We start from the raw sequence: 18,545 nt of genomic DNA, 5'->3' as shown, positions 1-18,545 counted from the left end.
ATTAATACTGTACATGGTGTACTAGCTTCATCTTTGTGTATGACATTTCTTTATTGAGGCATTGATGATAGATGAGATTTATATTATCACATATTGTACATAAGGTAAAAATAATGTACCAAAATTTATTATACATGAATAATTAATAAGCAAACAAGCCTAATGTAGGAAGATCAGTAAAATCATCACTTTTCTAAGCAAATGTTGCTTTTCTGAGTGTGATTCTTTAAAGTCTGGATCATTATGAAAAAACTTAATAGAAATCTGTTATTAGAGATTAGACTCAAACAAGACGGTCATTCATTGTATCACAGTAGATTCTTTTCAAATAATGATATATATTGTTTGTTGAATCCACATTTCTGATACAGCGTCAACAAAAACTCCACAAGCTTCACAAAGATAGGATTTTTAAGGATTGTACACATGTACTTAATAAACTGGTACGTCAGTAGTGTGGGCTCATGAAGGCTGCTGGTCAGTCAGATTAATTAAGATTATTAATCACAGAAAGCACAAATGCCTCCTGCATGAGAAAGAAGAAATCAATCAGTATTGTTATTACTATTGTTGTGAAAAACACAATGCAAGTGTAGTCCATTGTGTTTATCACAGCTTAATTATTATTCAAGTGTATTGAGATATTAAAGCTGAAATGTATTTAAATGTATAGCATTTAAAGCTGGCTGTGGAGTTTCTTAATGACTTCCCTCCACCTGTGGACAGGTGGGCTGCCACTGGCCACCAGCCTCCTGAGCAGGCTGCAGGGCTGCAGGTAGGGCACATCAGGGTGCGCCTGGTGGTAGTGCTCCAGCCTCTCCAAGACCCTCGCCAGCCCCACCATGCCAGCGTAGAACATGGGGCCTCCACGGTGCCTGGGCCAGCCATAGCCAAACACATAGATGATATCTATGTCTTCGGGTCCTGCAGCTATTCCATCCTCCAAGATGCGGAAGCCCTCATTGATCAGGGCATAGAGGCAGCGCTCCAGCACCTCCTGGTGGTCAATGCGGCGTGCCACCAGGCCATGCCGGGCTCGGTACTCCTCCAGAAAGCTGTGAAACCATGGATCAGACCTGGCAACCCGACTGCCAGGTTGGTCGTACTGGTACCATCCCCGGCCTGTTTTCTGACCAAACCGTCCTTGCTCACAGAGCAGGTCTCCCAGGGGGCTGTAACGCCGACCTTCTCGGAGCCTGGTTGGCTGCCCTGACGCTGAACCAGACTCCACCAGCCCATCCCCCTTCCTGACCCTCCAGCCAACATCGAGCCCAGAGAGGTCAGACATTCTGAACACACCCATGGGAAACCCAAACTCCTCCAGTGCTCGATCTACTAACTCAGGCGTGGCTCCCTCTTCTAACAGGAAGAAAGCTTGCTCGATGTATGGCTTCAGCATGCGGTTCCCCACAAAGCCCCGGCAGTTTCCAACAGCCACGCCGACTTTGCCCATTTTCTTTCCCAGTTGCATGGCGGTGGCCACGGCTTGAGGAGAGGACTGTGGTCCATACACCACCTCCAACAGCTTCATGACATGGGCTGGGGCAAAGAAGTGCATCCCGACCACCAGCTCCGGGTTGCGAGTTTGAGAGGCCAGGTGGTCGACGTCTAGCGCAGAAGTGTTGGTGCACAGGAAAGTGCCTGGTTTACAAACAGCCGACAGCTGCTGGAAGACTTTCTTCTTCAGAGCCATGTCCTCAAACACGGCCTCGATCACCAGGTCAACGTCTGCTACAGCCTGAATGTCGTGGCTGTAACTGATCTTATGAAGTGCGGCGGGGGTCAGCCCACGTCTCTTAGCCCCTCGTTCCAACATGCCTGACACTGCCTGCTTTGCCTCCATGAGCTGCTTCTCCTGGGTCTCCACGGCGACCACAGACAACCCCGTCTGAGCCAGGGCCACTGCTATGCCTCTCCCCATGGTGCCAAGACCTTAGAGGACAAAAATCACACGGTGACTACAGAAAAATTAACAATGCTAGACTGTAAATAGTTCTGGCCTGGCAGCATAAAGTTTTTCCATAGCTTGCAATTTTTAATGCACAAGCTGCTGAGCTTCACATATCCAGATTGTCATACATCCAATCCACCCTGCAGGGAAGAGAGAATTCATCCATTAAAACTCAGCTGAACTGTACATGAGGGCTTAGTTTCCATAGGCAACGTGAATGTGGAGATGCCACACAGATAGCTTGATGAGTCAACTTGCTTGTGCTTATTCAAAGCTCAGACATCTAGAAATTAAAAGCCCAAAGCTCTTACCAATGACAGCTGCTTTATGTACAGGCCTAGGCTTGCTTGTGTCCCAGCGGGCTCCATTGGGCATGCTCCACTTGCTGACAGCTCTCTGAGCAAAGAAACAGTACTGCAGGGCGCGGGCCTGGCCTGAGGTGAAGAGAGTGGCCATCAGCTCTTTCTCCCGCTCCATGCCCTGAAGGTACGGCCGGGTGGCAGCAGCTCGGACCGCCTGGACACACGCCACTGGTGCTATGGCTCCACGGGCATTTTGTCGCACCTTCTGCATCGCCCCCTCAAACAGAGCATCAAAATCAGACGGACATGGACACGGATAGGTGCTTATACGACGGGCATCCAGTGGTTTTGCTGAAATAGAAACATGGAATAAAAGAGACACCAGAGGAATTAGTTTTTTTCTTGTAGTTCTGTCACTTTTGGTGCCAGTTAAAAGTTTAAAGCAAATCAAAATGTATGCCTGCATGATTTGGTTTTTTAAACAGTGAAATGCCTCCTGATTTTTCCATCGGTACCGCTTTTTTTTTCCCCCACCTTCTCCAATTTGTCAGCCGGCACTCAGTCTGGGTTTAATTACTGTTTTAGGAACACTCGTCCACTCAATCACTAGATACCCCAGTAGCTTCTAAGAGCAGAGTGATTTGACAGACCATTTCCAAACTAATTGGAGGGACCCTGGCAGTGCACTGTTACTGTCCACCTTGAATATGACCAATCTGAAACAAAATGGAAAGCAACTATTTTGTTCCGGGCAAAATAGTTGGTAAATTTCCAACTCTAGGAACCAAGGCGGAGGAAATTGAATTTTTGTGATTCTCTGTGAGCCTGTGAGCAATGGTACAATACTGGAGCAATTTTCCAGGTGAAACTACATGAGAAGTTTAATATTATAGGCAAAAAACTTTATAGCAATAGACTTCCTGTCTGCTGCGATTTAAGCTTGGGAACAATGAGAATGAAGAAGAAGGCCACTCTACTAAAACCTTGTTAAAAAGCATCTTAATTCCCATTCCTGTCTCCTCTGACGTGATTACATGAGACAGTAGTCAGAATCCTTCACAGCTCCACTGAATTACACTCAGCCGTGGGTCTGGGCCAGAAACTGGGTCACCATGGTAAAGCTTAAAGAGACAGCAGCCACATCTGATTTATGGTATCCACTTTGTCAAACAATAAACAGTTTGGTCTAATACAATTGTCAGGATCAATATATGACAGATGAACAATGAAAGGTGAAGGTCATTTCAGGCCAGTTAAATGTACACTCTGTCCAGAGTGAAAGGTCAATCAGATACTGTGTGGCGGTGCAATGTGAATCCAATGTACTTTAGGAGGGCATTATTGCAGCAGTTAATCTGTAAATGGTTGAGCTGTGGATTTGTTGTGCAGCGAGTGGGAAGCCTGGTTGTCCTGACAGATGTAGCGGGCAGATGTTGCGACTACTGGGGTAAAAAAGTTAATCTTGTCACCAGCGAGAGACTTGAATCTGTGTGTGTGTGTGTGTGTGTATGTGTGTGTGTGTGTGTGTGTGTGTGTGTGTGTGTGTGTGTGTGTGTGTGTGCTTGAGGACAGACGCGCATCAATTTTAGTGCACAGACTGCTTTTTTTTTTTTTTTTTGTGTATAAATATATACCCATGTGTCAGCTTTACTGTACTATAGCACTGTAGTGTCTTATGTTTGCATTCATGGATGTGACAGACTAAATCTATTCTGTGCTGGTTGACTCATCAGCCGTGCATCTCCATGTCACAAACACTTACACTTGATTTGTAAATTTAGACACACATTTTCTGTCCCCATTTAATACCCCTGCTAATCAACTCGAGACTGGTGTATCAGTCAAAATCTTCGCAGATTTTGATTCGATCTCCCCAAATCTCCCATCTTGTGTGCTGCTGGCTTTTCTGTCTGACTCACTCTAAGCCTCAGCTTTACTAACAACACTCACTTTCTCACCCACTCAAAGTCATCTTGGCAATGTTGTGTGAAAAAAAAACATTTCTAAAAAGCGTAAGAATGCAATCATCTTCTGATTGTAAAATTTTTTTTTTTTTTTTTTTTTTTACACACAATCCTCAAGTCTTGCTGTTGACATTTTGCACGGATGTAGTAAGAATATTTGCGAAAGGCACAATATTACTAGGCACAAAGTAACAGGCTTCCTATTAATTTTAATATCTTGGAAATGAGCCGTCATTGCAGAGTAAGCTGACAACAACATCTCCAAAGCAAGTAACTCACTACCTGCAGTCATGAAAACATCATCTCATCTTCATTTCATGCAGGAGAATCAAAGGCTCTTGTACAAACAGGGCTCTGCTTAGGCAAAGCTGAACAAAACACAACCTCCCCTCATGTGCCTCATGGAGAGAGATAACACACAAAACCACACATCAGAGTGGGTGGTTTGTGCACTGGTTCACAACACCATTCTTAAATGCTTAAAGGATTAGTTTGACATTTTGGGAAATAGACTTATACTCTTTCTTGCTGAGGCTTAGATGAGAAGATCGATACCACTCTCACATCTGTATATTAAATATAAAGCTAATGCCAGGGCACCAGGATTAGCTTAGCTTAGCATAAAGACTGGAAGCACAGGAAACCAGACATGAAAATGATCCTTTTTTTTTATCTAACTCTAAACGAGAAAACAAATAAGCATGATTCCAAAAAATGTACTTCAAAACAGCGATAAAATAACACGTAAATATGGCTGCTGTTAAATTGTTTTGAAGAATAAACAAAAAGCCTGTCAAAAAAAGACATAAAATCTTAAAAAGTTGTTTTATTTCTCACTTATTCTTCAGGCTGAGCACACTAGTGTGGTCTGTCAGTAATAGCGCCGTGTAGCAAAATCTGAATGTGTTACACTTTACACGGACTGAGAACTCATTCCTCGTAAACTGCTGGGATGTGGCACACTTTAGCAATCCATTCAGCGGGTAAATGAGTTTGATTCACACGCACGGGGCAATCCTCATCCTCCTAAATGACTGGTGAGGGCCCACTATTAATATTCTAGGAAAGTTTGTCCCTTTTCGCCCTTCTGAATAATACAGCAAAAGCAGTGAAGACATCAGAGCACATCTGACAGAGCCATGAAACATTTATGACTTCTGTGGTGGAGGATCTGCCTGCCGTGTTTTCTGCTTCCTTTGACTTCCTACAAACCTACATGTCGACACTTCTTGAGGTCGGACTTGCCTAAAATAACTGCTCTAGGAGGAATTTCTGTTCCTTCTACTGAGTTTCTTTTTTTCTTTCAATTTTTGAACCGGTGAAGAGCAGGGGGGATTTTATACCAGCGGGTACCTTGTGCTCTTATGTCTTTTTTCTTTTTTGTGTCTCACCTGCAACACTCAGGGCAAACTTTACAGCTGCATCCACAGTGCTGTGCTCAGCAACCCGATCCACTACTCCAAGCTGCAGCGCCTCAGCAGCAGCGACATGGCGGCCTGCGGCAGACATGAAGGACAAAGAGAGTCTATATGGGCGACATGTGACATTTCAAATTATTGGAGAAGCAATAGTACATTGTCCTGGTGGCTTTGTGATTAGGACATATACTTTCCCTTTGTTTGATTCTTGCCTTTATCGAATTAAGGCAAAATGCCAAAAAAAAAAAGAAGAATTGTTTGATTTATTATGATTTAATAAAATTTCATATAATGACACAAGAGGTTTCACTGGCAGTGGTGATAGGAAAAATGAATACACGCTGACATCTGCTGGTCACCACACTAAACTACCAACGTCACGGTAACAGCAGATGTAACAGCACTCTTGTGTACCGTGTTAATTAACAGCTCTGCCAATATGATAATAACTGACTCTCATAATGATAACATGCAGGAACATTTGCAGGCGGCATTCATTTTGAACCACAAGTTAAACACACAAAACATGGGCTCGACAAACAGAACACTGTAAGAAAAAACAGACTATTGTGTTTGGAGATTCCTTCATATTTACTGATGCTGACCTACACCTAGTTTAGTGCATTAAAACTATCTGAACTCGTAACAACTCTATAAAAAGGTGGACAAGGTTAACCTGTCTTTGCTACCTGTGGTGATGAGGTCTAAGGCAGCTGGGACCCCAATGAGCCTTGGCAGACGCTGGGTTCCCCCTGCAGCTGGCAGTAGACCCAGACTCACCTCTGGAAGTCCCAGTCTGGCCTGAAAGGACACAAAGGCACAAAGTGTGATGAATGGAGGGTACTGAACAATGGGTCTCCATGACATTCACAAACACAGCTCTCTCTGGCGAGTAAACGCATTACAGTGATTATTTTATGTCTTAGAAGGGTGGGGGAAAAAAAATCTTCACAGTATTAGAGAATCTCAAGAATATCGTACCTCTGGGAAAGTAATGTCTATTTTATTTTTTATTTTTCTTAAATGACCAAAAAAAAATAAACCGGTCATAGTTTTAATGAATAAATTATGTAAATGCCTGATTATTGTGGAATGTCTATTGTTTTGTTGTTATGTGGATTTCTTTTTATTGTTGTAGTTTTTTTGCCTTGGACCCCCCATGAGTTGTGTTAATGAATGAATGAATGAATAAATAACCACTATGGAAATATAGTAATTAATGTTTCCCATGACAAGTCACTGTGTAACATTTAATAGTGTGAGTCAGACAGTGATGCAGCTCGACACTGACATTAGAGAGACACTGACAGAGAGAGACACAGAGGTCTGAAGTGTGAACTAACTTTGGAGTGTGCGATTCGATAATGACAGCCAAGTGCGAGCTCAAGGCCTCCGCCTAAAGCGCTTCCCTCTATGGCTGCCACCACCGGTTTGTTTGCAGCCTCGATGGCGTGTATCATCGGTACCAGTGGAGGCCCAGACATGTTGGTCCCAAACTCTTTGATGTCGGCCCCTGTCATGCAAATGAAACGGATGATGTTATCAGTGGCGCCGTGAGGTGCATCTGGTTCCATATCCGTCTGGATGTCGTCTTTGATGGAGATTACACAAAATCCCCAGTTTTGGTGTTAAAAAATCACACGCTGGTGATTAGAGATGACACAATTTATTGAACAAAATTTGTCAAAAAACTAATTATCAACTAATTAATCATTTCAGTCGTTTTTTTCTTGAAAGAATACCATTCATTCATTGGTTTCAGCTTGTCAAGAATGAATATTTTCTACTTTTCTTTGTCTTATGTGATGAATATGTTTTGTTTTAATATTGTTAGGCTAATCAACTCAGGTTAAGCTTCAGGAAACTGTTTTTTTTTTAGTTTGAAAAAGATCAATTGCTTAATCGAGAAAATAATCTGCATATTACTCTATGATGAAAATAATTGTTAGTTGCAGCACAAGTGTTGATTCACTTTAATTTTCTTCAACAGTTCATGTTTATTTTATAACACAGAGTTGAACTTGCACTTACTTAATAAACATGACCTACTGATGAATATTTATCTGAGTCTGTTAGTGCCATTATTTACTTTAGCAGTTTTATGTGTTTTTGATGAACTCCAGTTCCATTTTATATTAACAAATGTTGTAATATTCTCTCTTGTTCTTTTCTATTTCCCCTCTCCATGACTGCTTTCTGCATCAAGCGTATCCCCCAAATCACCACAACATGATACAAATTTAAAATGTATGAAATCTGCTTTCCTTCTTGTTGTGTCTCTGTGGACCAATTGCAGTCAAAAGAAAATGTCCTGCAGCATTTTAATCCCATTTTCCCTTGTTCTCTTGTTGAGGACCAGAGGGAATCCATTGTACATCAAGGTAACAGTGTGGGATGTGGGACCAAATGCACCCATAATTTGCAACCAGAATGTCATGGAGTGGTTCCAGTTCAAAGGATTTTTTTTTTTTTTTTAAATCTTATTGCTAAGGGTGTGCTGAAGCAGTTTACATTTAAAACCAACAATAAAAATGGCAGATTTGGAGTTGTGTCAACATTTTGAACTTTCAGGAAATAAAGAAAAATGTCCATACCCCCACAGAATATTCCATTCTGGCCACAGATAACCACTGACTTCACCTTTGGGTCACCGAGTGCTCTCTTCACCGTGTCAACGATGCCCTGCCTCACCGCTGCACTGTGTAAAATAAAACACATAGTTTTACATGAGTGAGTGAGTTTATAATATCGATATATATATAAGTTTAGACTTAACTTCAGTAATTGGGCAGTCCTCTGCCGATATACTCAATTTAGGATTTTTTTAATGTGTTGGTTTTTAAATTGTTATTATCTAGGATTAAGGAACAGACCTTTCTGCTGCAGCGCTTCTTCCTCCTTCAGAGGAAAGATTTTTAAGTCCTTCTCAAAAAAAATCTGAATCACTATAAATTTTTATTGTATCATTTCTGTGTAGCTTTTCTTACCCGTTGTTTATTTTCTATGGTTCCACCCTTGCATGTCACAATGATCACTTTTGATAAATACATCTTAAATACAGGCCTTGAAAGCGCAGCAGAAAATATGTTAACTTCATCAGATATGCATTATTTAGAACATACCATACATTATATATAAATGTTTCTATAAAATGGGTCAGCAGTGGCCTAAATAGAAAAGCGGACAGAATAAATGTGTGTTAGAAAAGTCCCCCACTTCCTTACCACAACTGAGGTGCCCTTCAGCAAGGTTTTAAAAATTTTTTTTTTTAAGTAACAGCTAAAGCTGAGCTTGACAAGCTGAGTCTGAGATGTCCTCAACAGCCCACTGTACATAAAATAAACCTGTTTTAGCTCAGAGAAGAAGGATTCAGAAGGATTCTTAAGTAAAAGTAGCATAGCTGAAAAATATTCCTCTATAAGTAAAAGTCTTACATTGAACCTTTTTGTAGATAAAAAGTAATAATATTAGTAAGTATTATCAGCAAAAACAATGCAGCAGAATGGAACCAGTGTCAGTGTATTGTAACAGTTTTTTATTATTATAATTAATGTCATAACTGATACATTTCCATGTAAGCAAGCAGAGGATCAAAGTCAAGCTTATTTTAACTACTTTTCATACCGTTAATCTATAACAATGCATCATATGAGGACATCACAGATTTAAATAAAATCTGTTACTGCAAAGTAACAGTAGCTGTCAGATCAATGTAGGGGAGTAAAAAGTATTCGCTCTTAAATGTAGTGTAGAAGTATAAAGTAGCATGAAATGCAAATAATTAAGTAGAATACAAATTATACTAAAAGTACAGGACTTGAGGAATGTAATTGGTTACAGCCCAATACTGTTTTGTCTATCAGAAATCTTTCCTCTGACGCCATCCTCTGGCAAAATATTTTTTATCTTGAGCTCACAAAATCAAGTTATTCTCTTTACGCACAAAGTATCTTGTGTGCCTCTTTTCTTGCGCAAGTGTAGCTATCGCACCTCTAAAGCTACATGTGGGGTTAGTAAATTGTCTTCCCACAACACAAACAAACATCGTGGATCTTAAAATACTCTGTACAGCCTTGTCTGTGACTTTAGCTCACCTGAGCGCGTTGACAGGCGGATTTTGGAGAGTAATCAACCCAACGGACCCTGAAACACGAGTATAGTGAGCCATGATGTCGACGATCGAGCACTGCAAGTTGTCGCAAGTCTTTTTGGTGTGCAGACTGAACTTTGTAACTTCACGCCTGCTGGCAGGACGACAACAACCTTTATAACACTTTTTCACTCCATGTATCCATGCATGTTTCCAAACGATTTTCTTCTTCGTCTTCTTGGCCAGAACTCAGAGCATTACCGCCCTCACCTGGCCATGAGCCGATCAGAAAACCCAATTCTCTCTATTTGATTCCCCTTCTTCTGTTATTAATCTGTAAGAACAAAAACAAAAAAACACCCAAAGAAAAACAACAACATATTTTAATGTAGCATGTAATTGCCGACCAATGATGTGCAATCTTTGAACTGAAGTATTACAATAACTTAAAGTCTGTCGATAGGCGGAAGTGACGTCGCTGCAGCGGTTGGCCCGCCGTTGTTTCTTTCCGTTGCTCTCGGTGACAACTGGGAGCTGAAACAGTCGGTGGTTTACTGGCTACTAAAGTGAGAAACATGCGCTCACTCGTCGGACTAATCGCTGTAGTTGTGTTAGCCAGCTTGTACCTGTACTCACTGTCCCTGTACCTGCCCGCGGCCCCCCGACGACGTCCTCATCCAGCTGCCGAAAGAGAACATGTGGACACAGCAGAGTCTGAGCGGCCCCCCGACAGCTCAGAAGAAGCCAGCAGGTGACTGGTGTTAGCCGTTAGCAGGAGAAGATAAAGTATTTCTCTAGGTTTGACATATATATAAATGTATCTAGCTCCAGTATTTAAATAGTATGCTACTGTAACGTTAGTGTCGCTAGCTGACTAATGTTAGCATACCCCCATCCCACCTTCTCTCCCCTTCACACACCTGTATCCACAGCCAAAAGCAGTTATAATGATCGGGGAACTTATAATAATTAAGCATGTCGCAATGTAGTTGAATATTCCCTATTTATTCTGTATTTTATGTTACACAGTTGTGGAACAAAATATCATGATAACATATCATAATATGTAAAATCAACAAAATATTAGCAGTTACATTTTTACCATCTAATGCTTATTGGTTATGATTATTTTGCTCTTATTAAAAGAAACCATTGCTCTGTGCTTGGTGTGTTATATTGTGATTTAACAATTGTTTTACTGTTGAGACTTAACCATAAGCAACGTGGTAAATAGAATAAGATAGGGCTGCTACTAACAAGTAGTCAATAAACTCGGGAATAGTGAAAAATGCCCATTGCGATTTCATTAAGCCCACAGTTCAGTCACATGGAACTAGAGATTTTTTTTTGTATTTTACTTTTCTTTTTTCTTTTTTTTAATTATTATTTTAATTGTAATTTATCAATTGTAAAATTACTGATAAACTGCTGATTCATTTTATATTGATGACTATTTGCAGACTATTTACAGAAATACCCAATTTTATATTTGTTTGTAGTTATGCTGCTGTCAAAATTGAGATATTTCTGATTACTATGTCATCTGTCCATATTTCCCTACCCTTTCTGTACATGGATGAATGGATGATGTGACTAACTTGAGTGTTGATGTTGCTGCAGGTTGAAGTTCCCTTCAGACTTGGAGGAACTGAGAGAACTGGCTGAGCTTCTGCAGTTTTACAAGACAGAGCACACTGGATATGTCCTGCTACTCTTCTGTAGTGCATATCTGTACAAGCAGTCCTTTGCCATTCCTGGATCCTCGTTCCTGGTAAGGTAAAAACATTCTCAGGTGTTCTTTGTACTGATGCTGGATGTCAAGGACATTGTTTAATAGAAAAATATGAAAAATGGATTGAAATTTGCTAAAAACTGTCATGCTTGGTAGGTGTAAAAGAATTTAGGCTTTCGTGAGAGACGTACTTTAAGAAAAACTGAAAAGGGACTTGGCCTGCATGTGGTGTGTGCTTGGTTTTGTCTTTAAAGATGACACACTGCAGAGGATAAAAATACTCATCTAGTGCAAACAAGAAGGGAATGTCAGTTTGTGTTGCAGCCATGCTGGACTGTTGGCCGCTCATTGTAATACTTTCTGCATAGCTGAGTGTGCAGCACAGAGAAAAGCCCAAAACTACAAGCCACATGCAGTTTACAGCAGCGCGCAGTGAAATAAGGTTTTAGCCATTTGAAATAGTAAAAAATAAAATGAAAATCAATATGTGACTGTCAGTGTTGATATAGCCGCCACAATAAATCTATGTATGGGAAACACAGTGAGAAGTTTAAAACTATTTTCGGTTCATTATGAAACTGAGGCGGGGCTAATTAGACTGTGGATGTCAAATGTGTCCTCAGTGCTTCCTGGGTGCATTCACACCTGTACTTAGAGCTGTCCACTTGTGATCGGATCACCCGAGATGCATGTTAATGCCAGGTCTGGACAGGGTGCGTGTCAGAGCTGACACACATATTGATGATGTTTAGTAACACAGGTCTTTGGTCTCCACTTGTCTTTGTGCAGAACATTCTTGCAGGAGCTATATTTGGACCATATCAAGGACTGCTGTTAGCCTGTGTGCTCACCACTGTGGGCTCCACCATGTGCTACCTCCTGTCCCAGGCCTTCGGAAAGCACTACATTGTGAACCTCTTCCCTGATAAAGTCTCCATGCTACAGAGGAAGGTATATGTGTGACACAGTGTAAACAACTAATTCAAGGCAAAAAATGTTAAAAGTAGTTGTATAGAATTATGTTTGCAAATTTGTAAAGAGCTGATGTACAAAGTTTAAATCTCAACAATTAACTGTTCTTCCAGGTGTGTAGATGTTCTACATAGAGAGAACAAGATCTGCATACTGCTGACAGTGCATATAAATACACTGCCAAGAGGTCTGCATGCACAAATTAACTCAAGTAAAAGAGTGAAATGAGAATGAGAACTCTCCATTCTAAGAGTCCCAATGAAAACCTAACGTTATGATTCTTCTTGTAAAATCTCTTACAATATGGGTTGTAAGCCTTCACAAGTTTTATCACCTCCCAAAGGATGTGTTGTGTAATAATAAACATCTCATGATTTCATAGTAACTATGAGACCTACGTCAACGGGACACAATGCTTTGTACTGACTCTGAATCACAGTTAGGGTAATGTTAGGCGAAGTTATGCCACAGTGTTACTCACCAAAATAAATCTGATTCCACTATAACAAAGTCAAATGATGATTGTTATCACATACCTGTTGATAAGCTACACAGCGTGTAATAGTATTTACTGTCATTTGACACTGGATTTTTGTTATTACAGTACCAGAAACAATGTGACGTGACACTATCAGCCAAAAGAGAAATTACAAAAAAGAATCTATTGTATAATCTATAATCTACTGTCCCGTCATAAACCGTTGTTTAGCATGTAATGTCTCTCTCCCAGGTTGAGGAGAACCAGGACTGTCTATTCTTCTTTCTGCTCTTCCTACGATTCTTTCCCATGACACCCAACTGGTTTCTGAACATGTCGGCCCCGATTGTAAACATCCCGATCACCTTCTTCTTCTGCTCAGTCTTCATTGGTAAGCAAGCACACGTGGATCACGTAGTTGACGGCTTGTCAGAGCTGTCAGTAAATGATGTGATGACACTCTCTCCACACTCTTCATACTGTACGTCATGTATTCATGAACCACAAGTTTTAGCATAATAGGTTAAATGCCAATTACTGTTTAATATTTGTTCCTTAAGCTCTATTCATAGTTTTGTCGTTTTCCTTAAATTGTCAGTCAGAGTGCATCAATTCAAACCAGAACACCGAAGTATTGGTCTCAGTGTTGCAAATAAAGTTCCATATCGCGACTCACTGCCGTTTGTTTTTGATCTGCTTTCATAGGTCTCCTGCCGTACAACTTCATCTGTGTCCAGACAGGCGTCATGCTGTCTGAGGTATCGTCGCTTGATGACTTGTTCTCCTGGGAGCGGCTGCTGCAGCTGCTGGCCATCGCCTGCATGGCTCTGCTGCCCGGTGCCCTCATCCGCCACTACAGTCAGAGGCGTCTCAAACTGGATGTCCGCTCACAGAATGGACTCATCACAGATAAGAAGGTCCAGTGATTTGTTCTGTAAATGACTTTGTTCTTGGTGTTTTGGTGTGCTCTGCCCTCGAGAGTGAATGTATGTGAAGTGGAGACTCACAAAACCTTTGCACACACGTGCGTGTGACAGCCTCTTTTATCTGGAGTGCTTTATTTCCTGGAGCCACCTGGACATGGGAAAGGGATTTTAACTTTAAAAAAAAATGATGAGACTGTCACAGTGGGATTTGAAGCTGAGTGTGTTGTGTTACCAAATGTTGGTGTTTCTGTACCACAACAACAGCATACACAGCATCTGTATATAGATGTATCACTGTACAGTATTCATATTGAGGGGGGGAAGGATTTTAAGGAAAATTTGCTCCTGCACTCGTTATATTATTAAGTGAGTGTTCAAAGTGCCTGTCATGCAGTCATGAACTTCTACCTCCAGCATGGACATGCGGAAAAATGTATGTAAATATTAAAAGCCTACCTATGTTTGTACGAGCTGGATGGTTCATATGATCATTTTGTTGGGTTTGTGTAAACAATGTTATTTGTAACTGAAATACTATTTGCAGTATAAACTACACAACGTGAAGTTGTATTTTACTTGTTTGACAATCACATCTTACAATTTCAGTGTAAATTGTAATAAAGTATATAGGGCAGTTTTTTTTTTTTTTACTATTTTTCAACTCTGAACTGTTTTTCACATTGTACAGTGTAATTTAGAGACCAGTATTTGGCCTCGGAAAGACCAGAGTACCATGTCCACATGTCCTTTTGAGGAACCAGTTGAATTACATTATGATTTTTGTGACTAAATGTACAGCCCTGATTTAATGTGTCTTGATGTTAATGAGCTGGATTCTTATTTGAAAGTGAATGTGCAGTTAATTCAGGCAGCGTGAGGCCTCTGTTAAATCAAGCTTTAATATTGCTTCAAAATCCATCTTTGCTGCCTCTTATCATGTGTGTTGAAGAGCAGCATTCTGGTCCTACTGCGTGTGTGTTTCATAAAGTGTATTTTCTTTCTTCATGTGGGTTAAAGTGAAAAATGTTGTCTCTGCAATTTTGTTTCCCCAGACATGTAAATTCTTTTAAATATAATTCATGGCAGTGACATTTGCAGTATGTCGGATCACAAATGATGTGGCACTTTTTTTATTTCAGAAGTGAAAAAATCTTTGAAATAATAAAACGGTAAACGTGATAAAACAACACTTTCTTTCAAATATTCTTTATTGCTCAGATCCAGGTTGCTCAGCAATACAGTTCACTCACAACTCAAAACAACAGCATGGCTGTTACCAGAAAGTCATGGATCCACAAGATGTGTTAAAAATGGATCATATGTCTGTCCAGCGCACAGTCACTAATTACCTTGAGGTGTTTGGGACCTTTTGGCCCGTGGGAAATGTAGGACTTTAGGGTTTTGACCTACTGAGGAAACAAAAGGAATCTCCCAAATGGTGAAATGCAGTTAAGAAATGGATCCATGTAAAACCACTACTGAAAGTCTAGTGCTATATGAAGTGTAATACATACTGGATCGCCTACAACAGTCTCATGCAATGCTTTGTGTTTGCTCATTGAACAAGAAGATGGGACAAAAAAAAACACTGCTGTGGTTCTGCATACATCTGACCAGACTTTACTAAATCCTTCCTCAGCTAATCCATACGTTTTTGGATGGTTGTTAAAATGCCCACTTTTGCTGTTCATTCCCAAAGTCAGAACAATTTCAATCAACTTATTTATTTTCAGACCTGGATACTCTGTCAACCCTCCCGCTTGTCAAACAGTCATACCTACTTGCAATTTTTTTTTTTTTTTTTTTTTTTTTTTTTTTTTGCCATTCTGATTCCCAAATATGTTGAAAACCCTAGCTAGGATATTTTTCAACCACATTTTTAACAGCTAGTATTATTGGTAGTGATCTAACAGGAATGAATATTAAAGCAAAGAATCCAAACTACTGCTCCAGACATACTGCATTATTAAATCAGTGTAACTGACGAGCAAACCAGATCAACAGAAAACAAGGTAAAGCCTAAACTATCCAACCACCGTGTGATATGACTAACAACACTGTACACTGTCCTCAGTGATGTGTGTGATTGTGGTTTTCTGGTAATGAATATTAATGCCTAGCAACACCCCACAAAAACCTAGAAACAAACTATCCTTGGAAGTTAAAAAAAAAAAAAAAAAGTTTACTACCATCTTGACAAGTTTCGCCTCAGATTGCGGTTGCCTCACAGATGTCTCAACAACCAGGATGCTCCGCTCACAACACCACAGCGAAAACCGAACCAGCTAGAGGGAAACCTGCGCTTATAAAGAGCCAAAAACATAAGAGAGACAGAGGTCTGAAGCGTCCTCCGCAATGCAAGAAAAGAGCCTCAACTTCAAAACTGCTCTTAAAAAAAAAAAAAAAAAAAAAAAAAAGAAACTACTCCTGACAATCAAACAAACCATGACTGACAAACTACAATTTCCAGTGCTACTGTGGAAAGCCGTTTCCTCCTCGACATGCCCTACTACAGTGAAGCAGACCACCACAGGAGTCATGCGTTCGAGTAGAAGCACCGTACTGCATTCGTGTGGGTAAGGTCAGGGTATTTTAATCAGGTCTGGTGAGCTATTGTCATCAGTATGAGGTACTGTACCGGCTGTGGAGAGGCTTGCTGAAACAGCCTCAGGCATTGTGTGAGTTTCATAGACCTTTATGTTTTATTTATTTATTTGTTTTAGCACTGCTAGTTTGTGTTCACTGGGACAAAAATGATCCACCTTATCTGATGACAACAGTCTGCCCACCAAAGTTAAAAATCAGCTCTCAACAGTCAAAAGAACCCCAAAGACAAACACTAACTTTCACTATATCATTCATTTATTTAATACTTTTGCCCTACATCGGTTTTAGTAACTAACGTCAGCCTTGGATTCTGAGAGGTAATTCTGAAATGTACAGCACAAAAAAAAAAAAAAAAAAATTAAAATAATATTGGTAGATTGATGAGAAAAGCATATAGAGGTCATTTTTGAGGGAAGCTGTGACGCTCTAAACTTCTCCCACCATCTCGCACAATGCAGGTGCAGACTGGTAAGTGTTATAGAGAGACGATGCATTTATGTGACTATTGTACATGTTTACAGATATACAGTTATCTTGTCGTACACAGTGACATTTCAACGACTAGAGTTGTTCTACATTCTCTACACAGAAGACTAGGGTTTTACACCATGTTCAAGAGTCCTGTCAGTGTATTTTTGCAGCTTTGTGTTTTCTTCAAATCAACCCCAGAGTATGCTGTTATCAAATAGAGCTGGTAAGATTGGGTTGGGTTGTTATAAAATGCATTTTTTTCACAAGTGAATGAACTTCATTGTTTTTGTTTTTTTGTTTTTTTGCTTTTGTTTTTTAAGTCTCAAAAAACCTGGAGGTACAGTTGGGAAAAACAGGAGGTACAGTTGGTTAGTTTCTGTTTCTATCAACCGATTTGTAACTTTTTTTTTTTTTTGTCTTTCTTTGATGGTGAAATCAGTACACAACATCCACATTCAGAACCACTTCGGACAGGTATGTACCCCTTAGATCCTGCTCTTCATTCCTTTCTAGCAAAAAAATCGACTTGGAAATCCTTTGACGTGTATCATTAAGAGGTTGTTTGGCGTCCAGGCAAAGACAGTCCAACAGAGTTGACTACGGTTTACAAAGTTTCACTAGTCAGCTGGACCTGAAGAGCTTAGAGATTACTGTAGATCTTTTCTCTTGATCTATTTTTTTTTTCATTAAAAAAGAAAATTAAAAACGCTCAAAATGATCAACAAGGTTAACAAGGCATACAAAATGTGGAAAAAGGGGAAATGAAAGATTGGACTGAGGTACCCTGAAGCCTGAGGTAGATCACAATACTGACATGCGCACTGTTCACATCCTGACCAATGTTAGCACGGTCGTTCACTTTACTGTTCTCCTATTTTTTCAGGTTTTCATTTATATTATTATTCATAGTCTAGTTTTCAAGAAAATAAACACTTCCCTTCAAAATAATATGGCAGTGTCCCACTGAGGAAAAAAAGAAAAGGACTTTGTTTTCTTTTTGTTTCTTATCAATAGCTCTCATCACAAAATAGGAAAAAAATAGATTCATAAATATTACTCTCTCTTTTTATATATATATACACACACACATGCGCACACGCACACACACATACACACACACGGAGGAAGCTGTGCGTATTGGCAATAACCTTGCGTCTGGAAGATGAAGCTGATGGGTGATGTCTGAAAGGTGACAAAATAAGGCAACAAGCTTCCATGGTCTCCAAAGTAAAGCACAAAGGGACACCAGGACCCGCGTGTCCAGCGTGCTCGTAGAGCAGGCGGCCAGCTCGCCAAAATAAAACAGCAAAAAAGTGAAGATGAAAGAAAAGAGCGAGAGTGAGAATGACAATCGTGTCTGTGCCTCTGGCCTGGCCCTGCTGGACACGGCAGGGGCGATATTTTCTAAAAAGGCTGCATATTGTACATTCACAGCTGTCATGCCGTTTTAGAACGCTCCCTGACAAGAGAGGGTTAAAGCCAAACGCCGCTGCGGTCACGTTTGCGGTTGTGTGTGTACCACAGGTCATACAGTGCCTCCCTATAACCCCCCCCCACCCACCCACCCACCCGCTAACCCCAAAAATTTTCCTCACTGCCACTCCACACACCACAAGTCTGCACCCCCACCCCCC

The 18,545-nt window shown here is 40.5% G+C and overlaps 2 protein-coding genes across 3 annotated transcripts; one reads left to right on the top strand and one right to left on the bottom strand.

Moving 5' to 3' along the window:
• Window positions 1–26: 26 nt before the first annotated feature.
• ehhadh (enoyl-CoA, hydratase/3-hydroxyacyl CoA dehydrogenase) lies at window positions 27–9,974 on the bottom strand. Of its 2 annotated transcripts, none has more exons than XM_056389125.1 (7): window positions 9,730–9,974; window positions 8,230–8,333; window positions 6,979–7,148; window positions 6,325–6,436; window positions 5,609–5,713; window positions 2,263–2,604; window positions 27–1,932 (listed from the first exon to the last, which is right to left on the bottom strand). In XM_056389125.1, exons 1-7 carry the CDS (start codon window positions 9,801–9,803, stop codon window positions 677–679), a joined length of 2,163 nt encoding a protein of 720 aa, XP_056245100.1. In that variant the 5' UTR covers window positions 9,804–9,974; the 3' UTR covers window positions 27–676. The 2 variants fall into 2 exon arrangements, with proteins under 2 accessions (XP_056245100.1, XP_056245101.1); XM_056389126.1 differs by having other exon boundaries at window positions 8,230–8,328; window positions 9,730–9,845.
• Window positions 9,975–10,211: 237 nt separating this feature from the next.
• tmem41aa (transmembrane protein 41aa) lies at window positions 10,212–15,022 on the top strand. Its single transcript, XM_056389793.1, has 5 exons — window positions 10,212–10,476; window positions 11,346–11,496; window positions 12,247–12,408; window positions 13,160–13,298; window positions 13,613–15,022. Exons 1-5 carry the CDS (start codon window positions 10,301–10,303, stop codon window positions 13,831–13,833), a joined length of 849 nt encoding a protein of 282 aa, XP_056245768.1. The 5' UTR covers window positions 10,212–10,300; the 3' UTR covers window positions 13,834–15,022.
• The last annotated feature ends 3,523 nt before the right edge of the window (window positions 15,023–18,545 follow it).

Source organism: Seriola aureovittata, chromosome 11 (genome assembly GCF_021018895.1).
Source record: "Seriola aureovittata isolate HTS-2021-v1 ecotype China chromosome 11, ASM2101889v1, whole genome shotgun sequence".
NCBI lineage: Eukaryota > Metazoa > Chordata > Actinopteri > Carangiformes > Carangidae > Seriola > Seriola aureovittata.
Note: the sequence above shows the minus strand (reverse complement) of the source record. Positions and strands in the feature narration are given on the sequence as shown.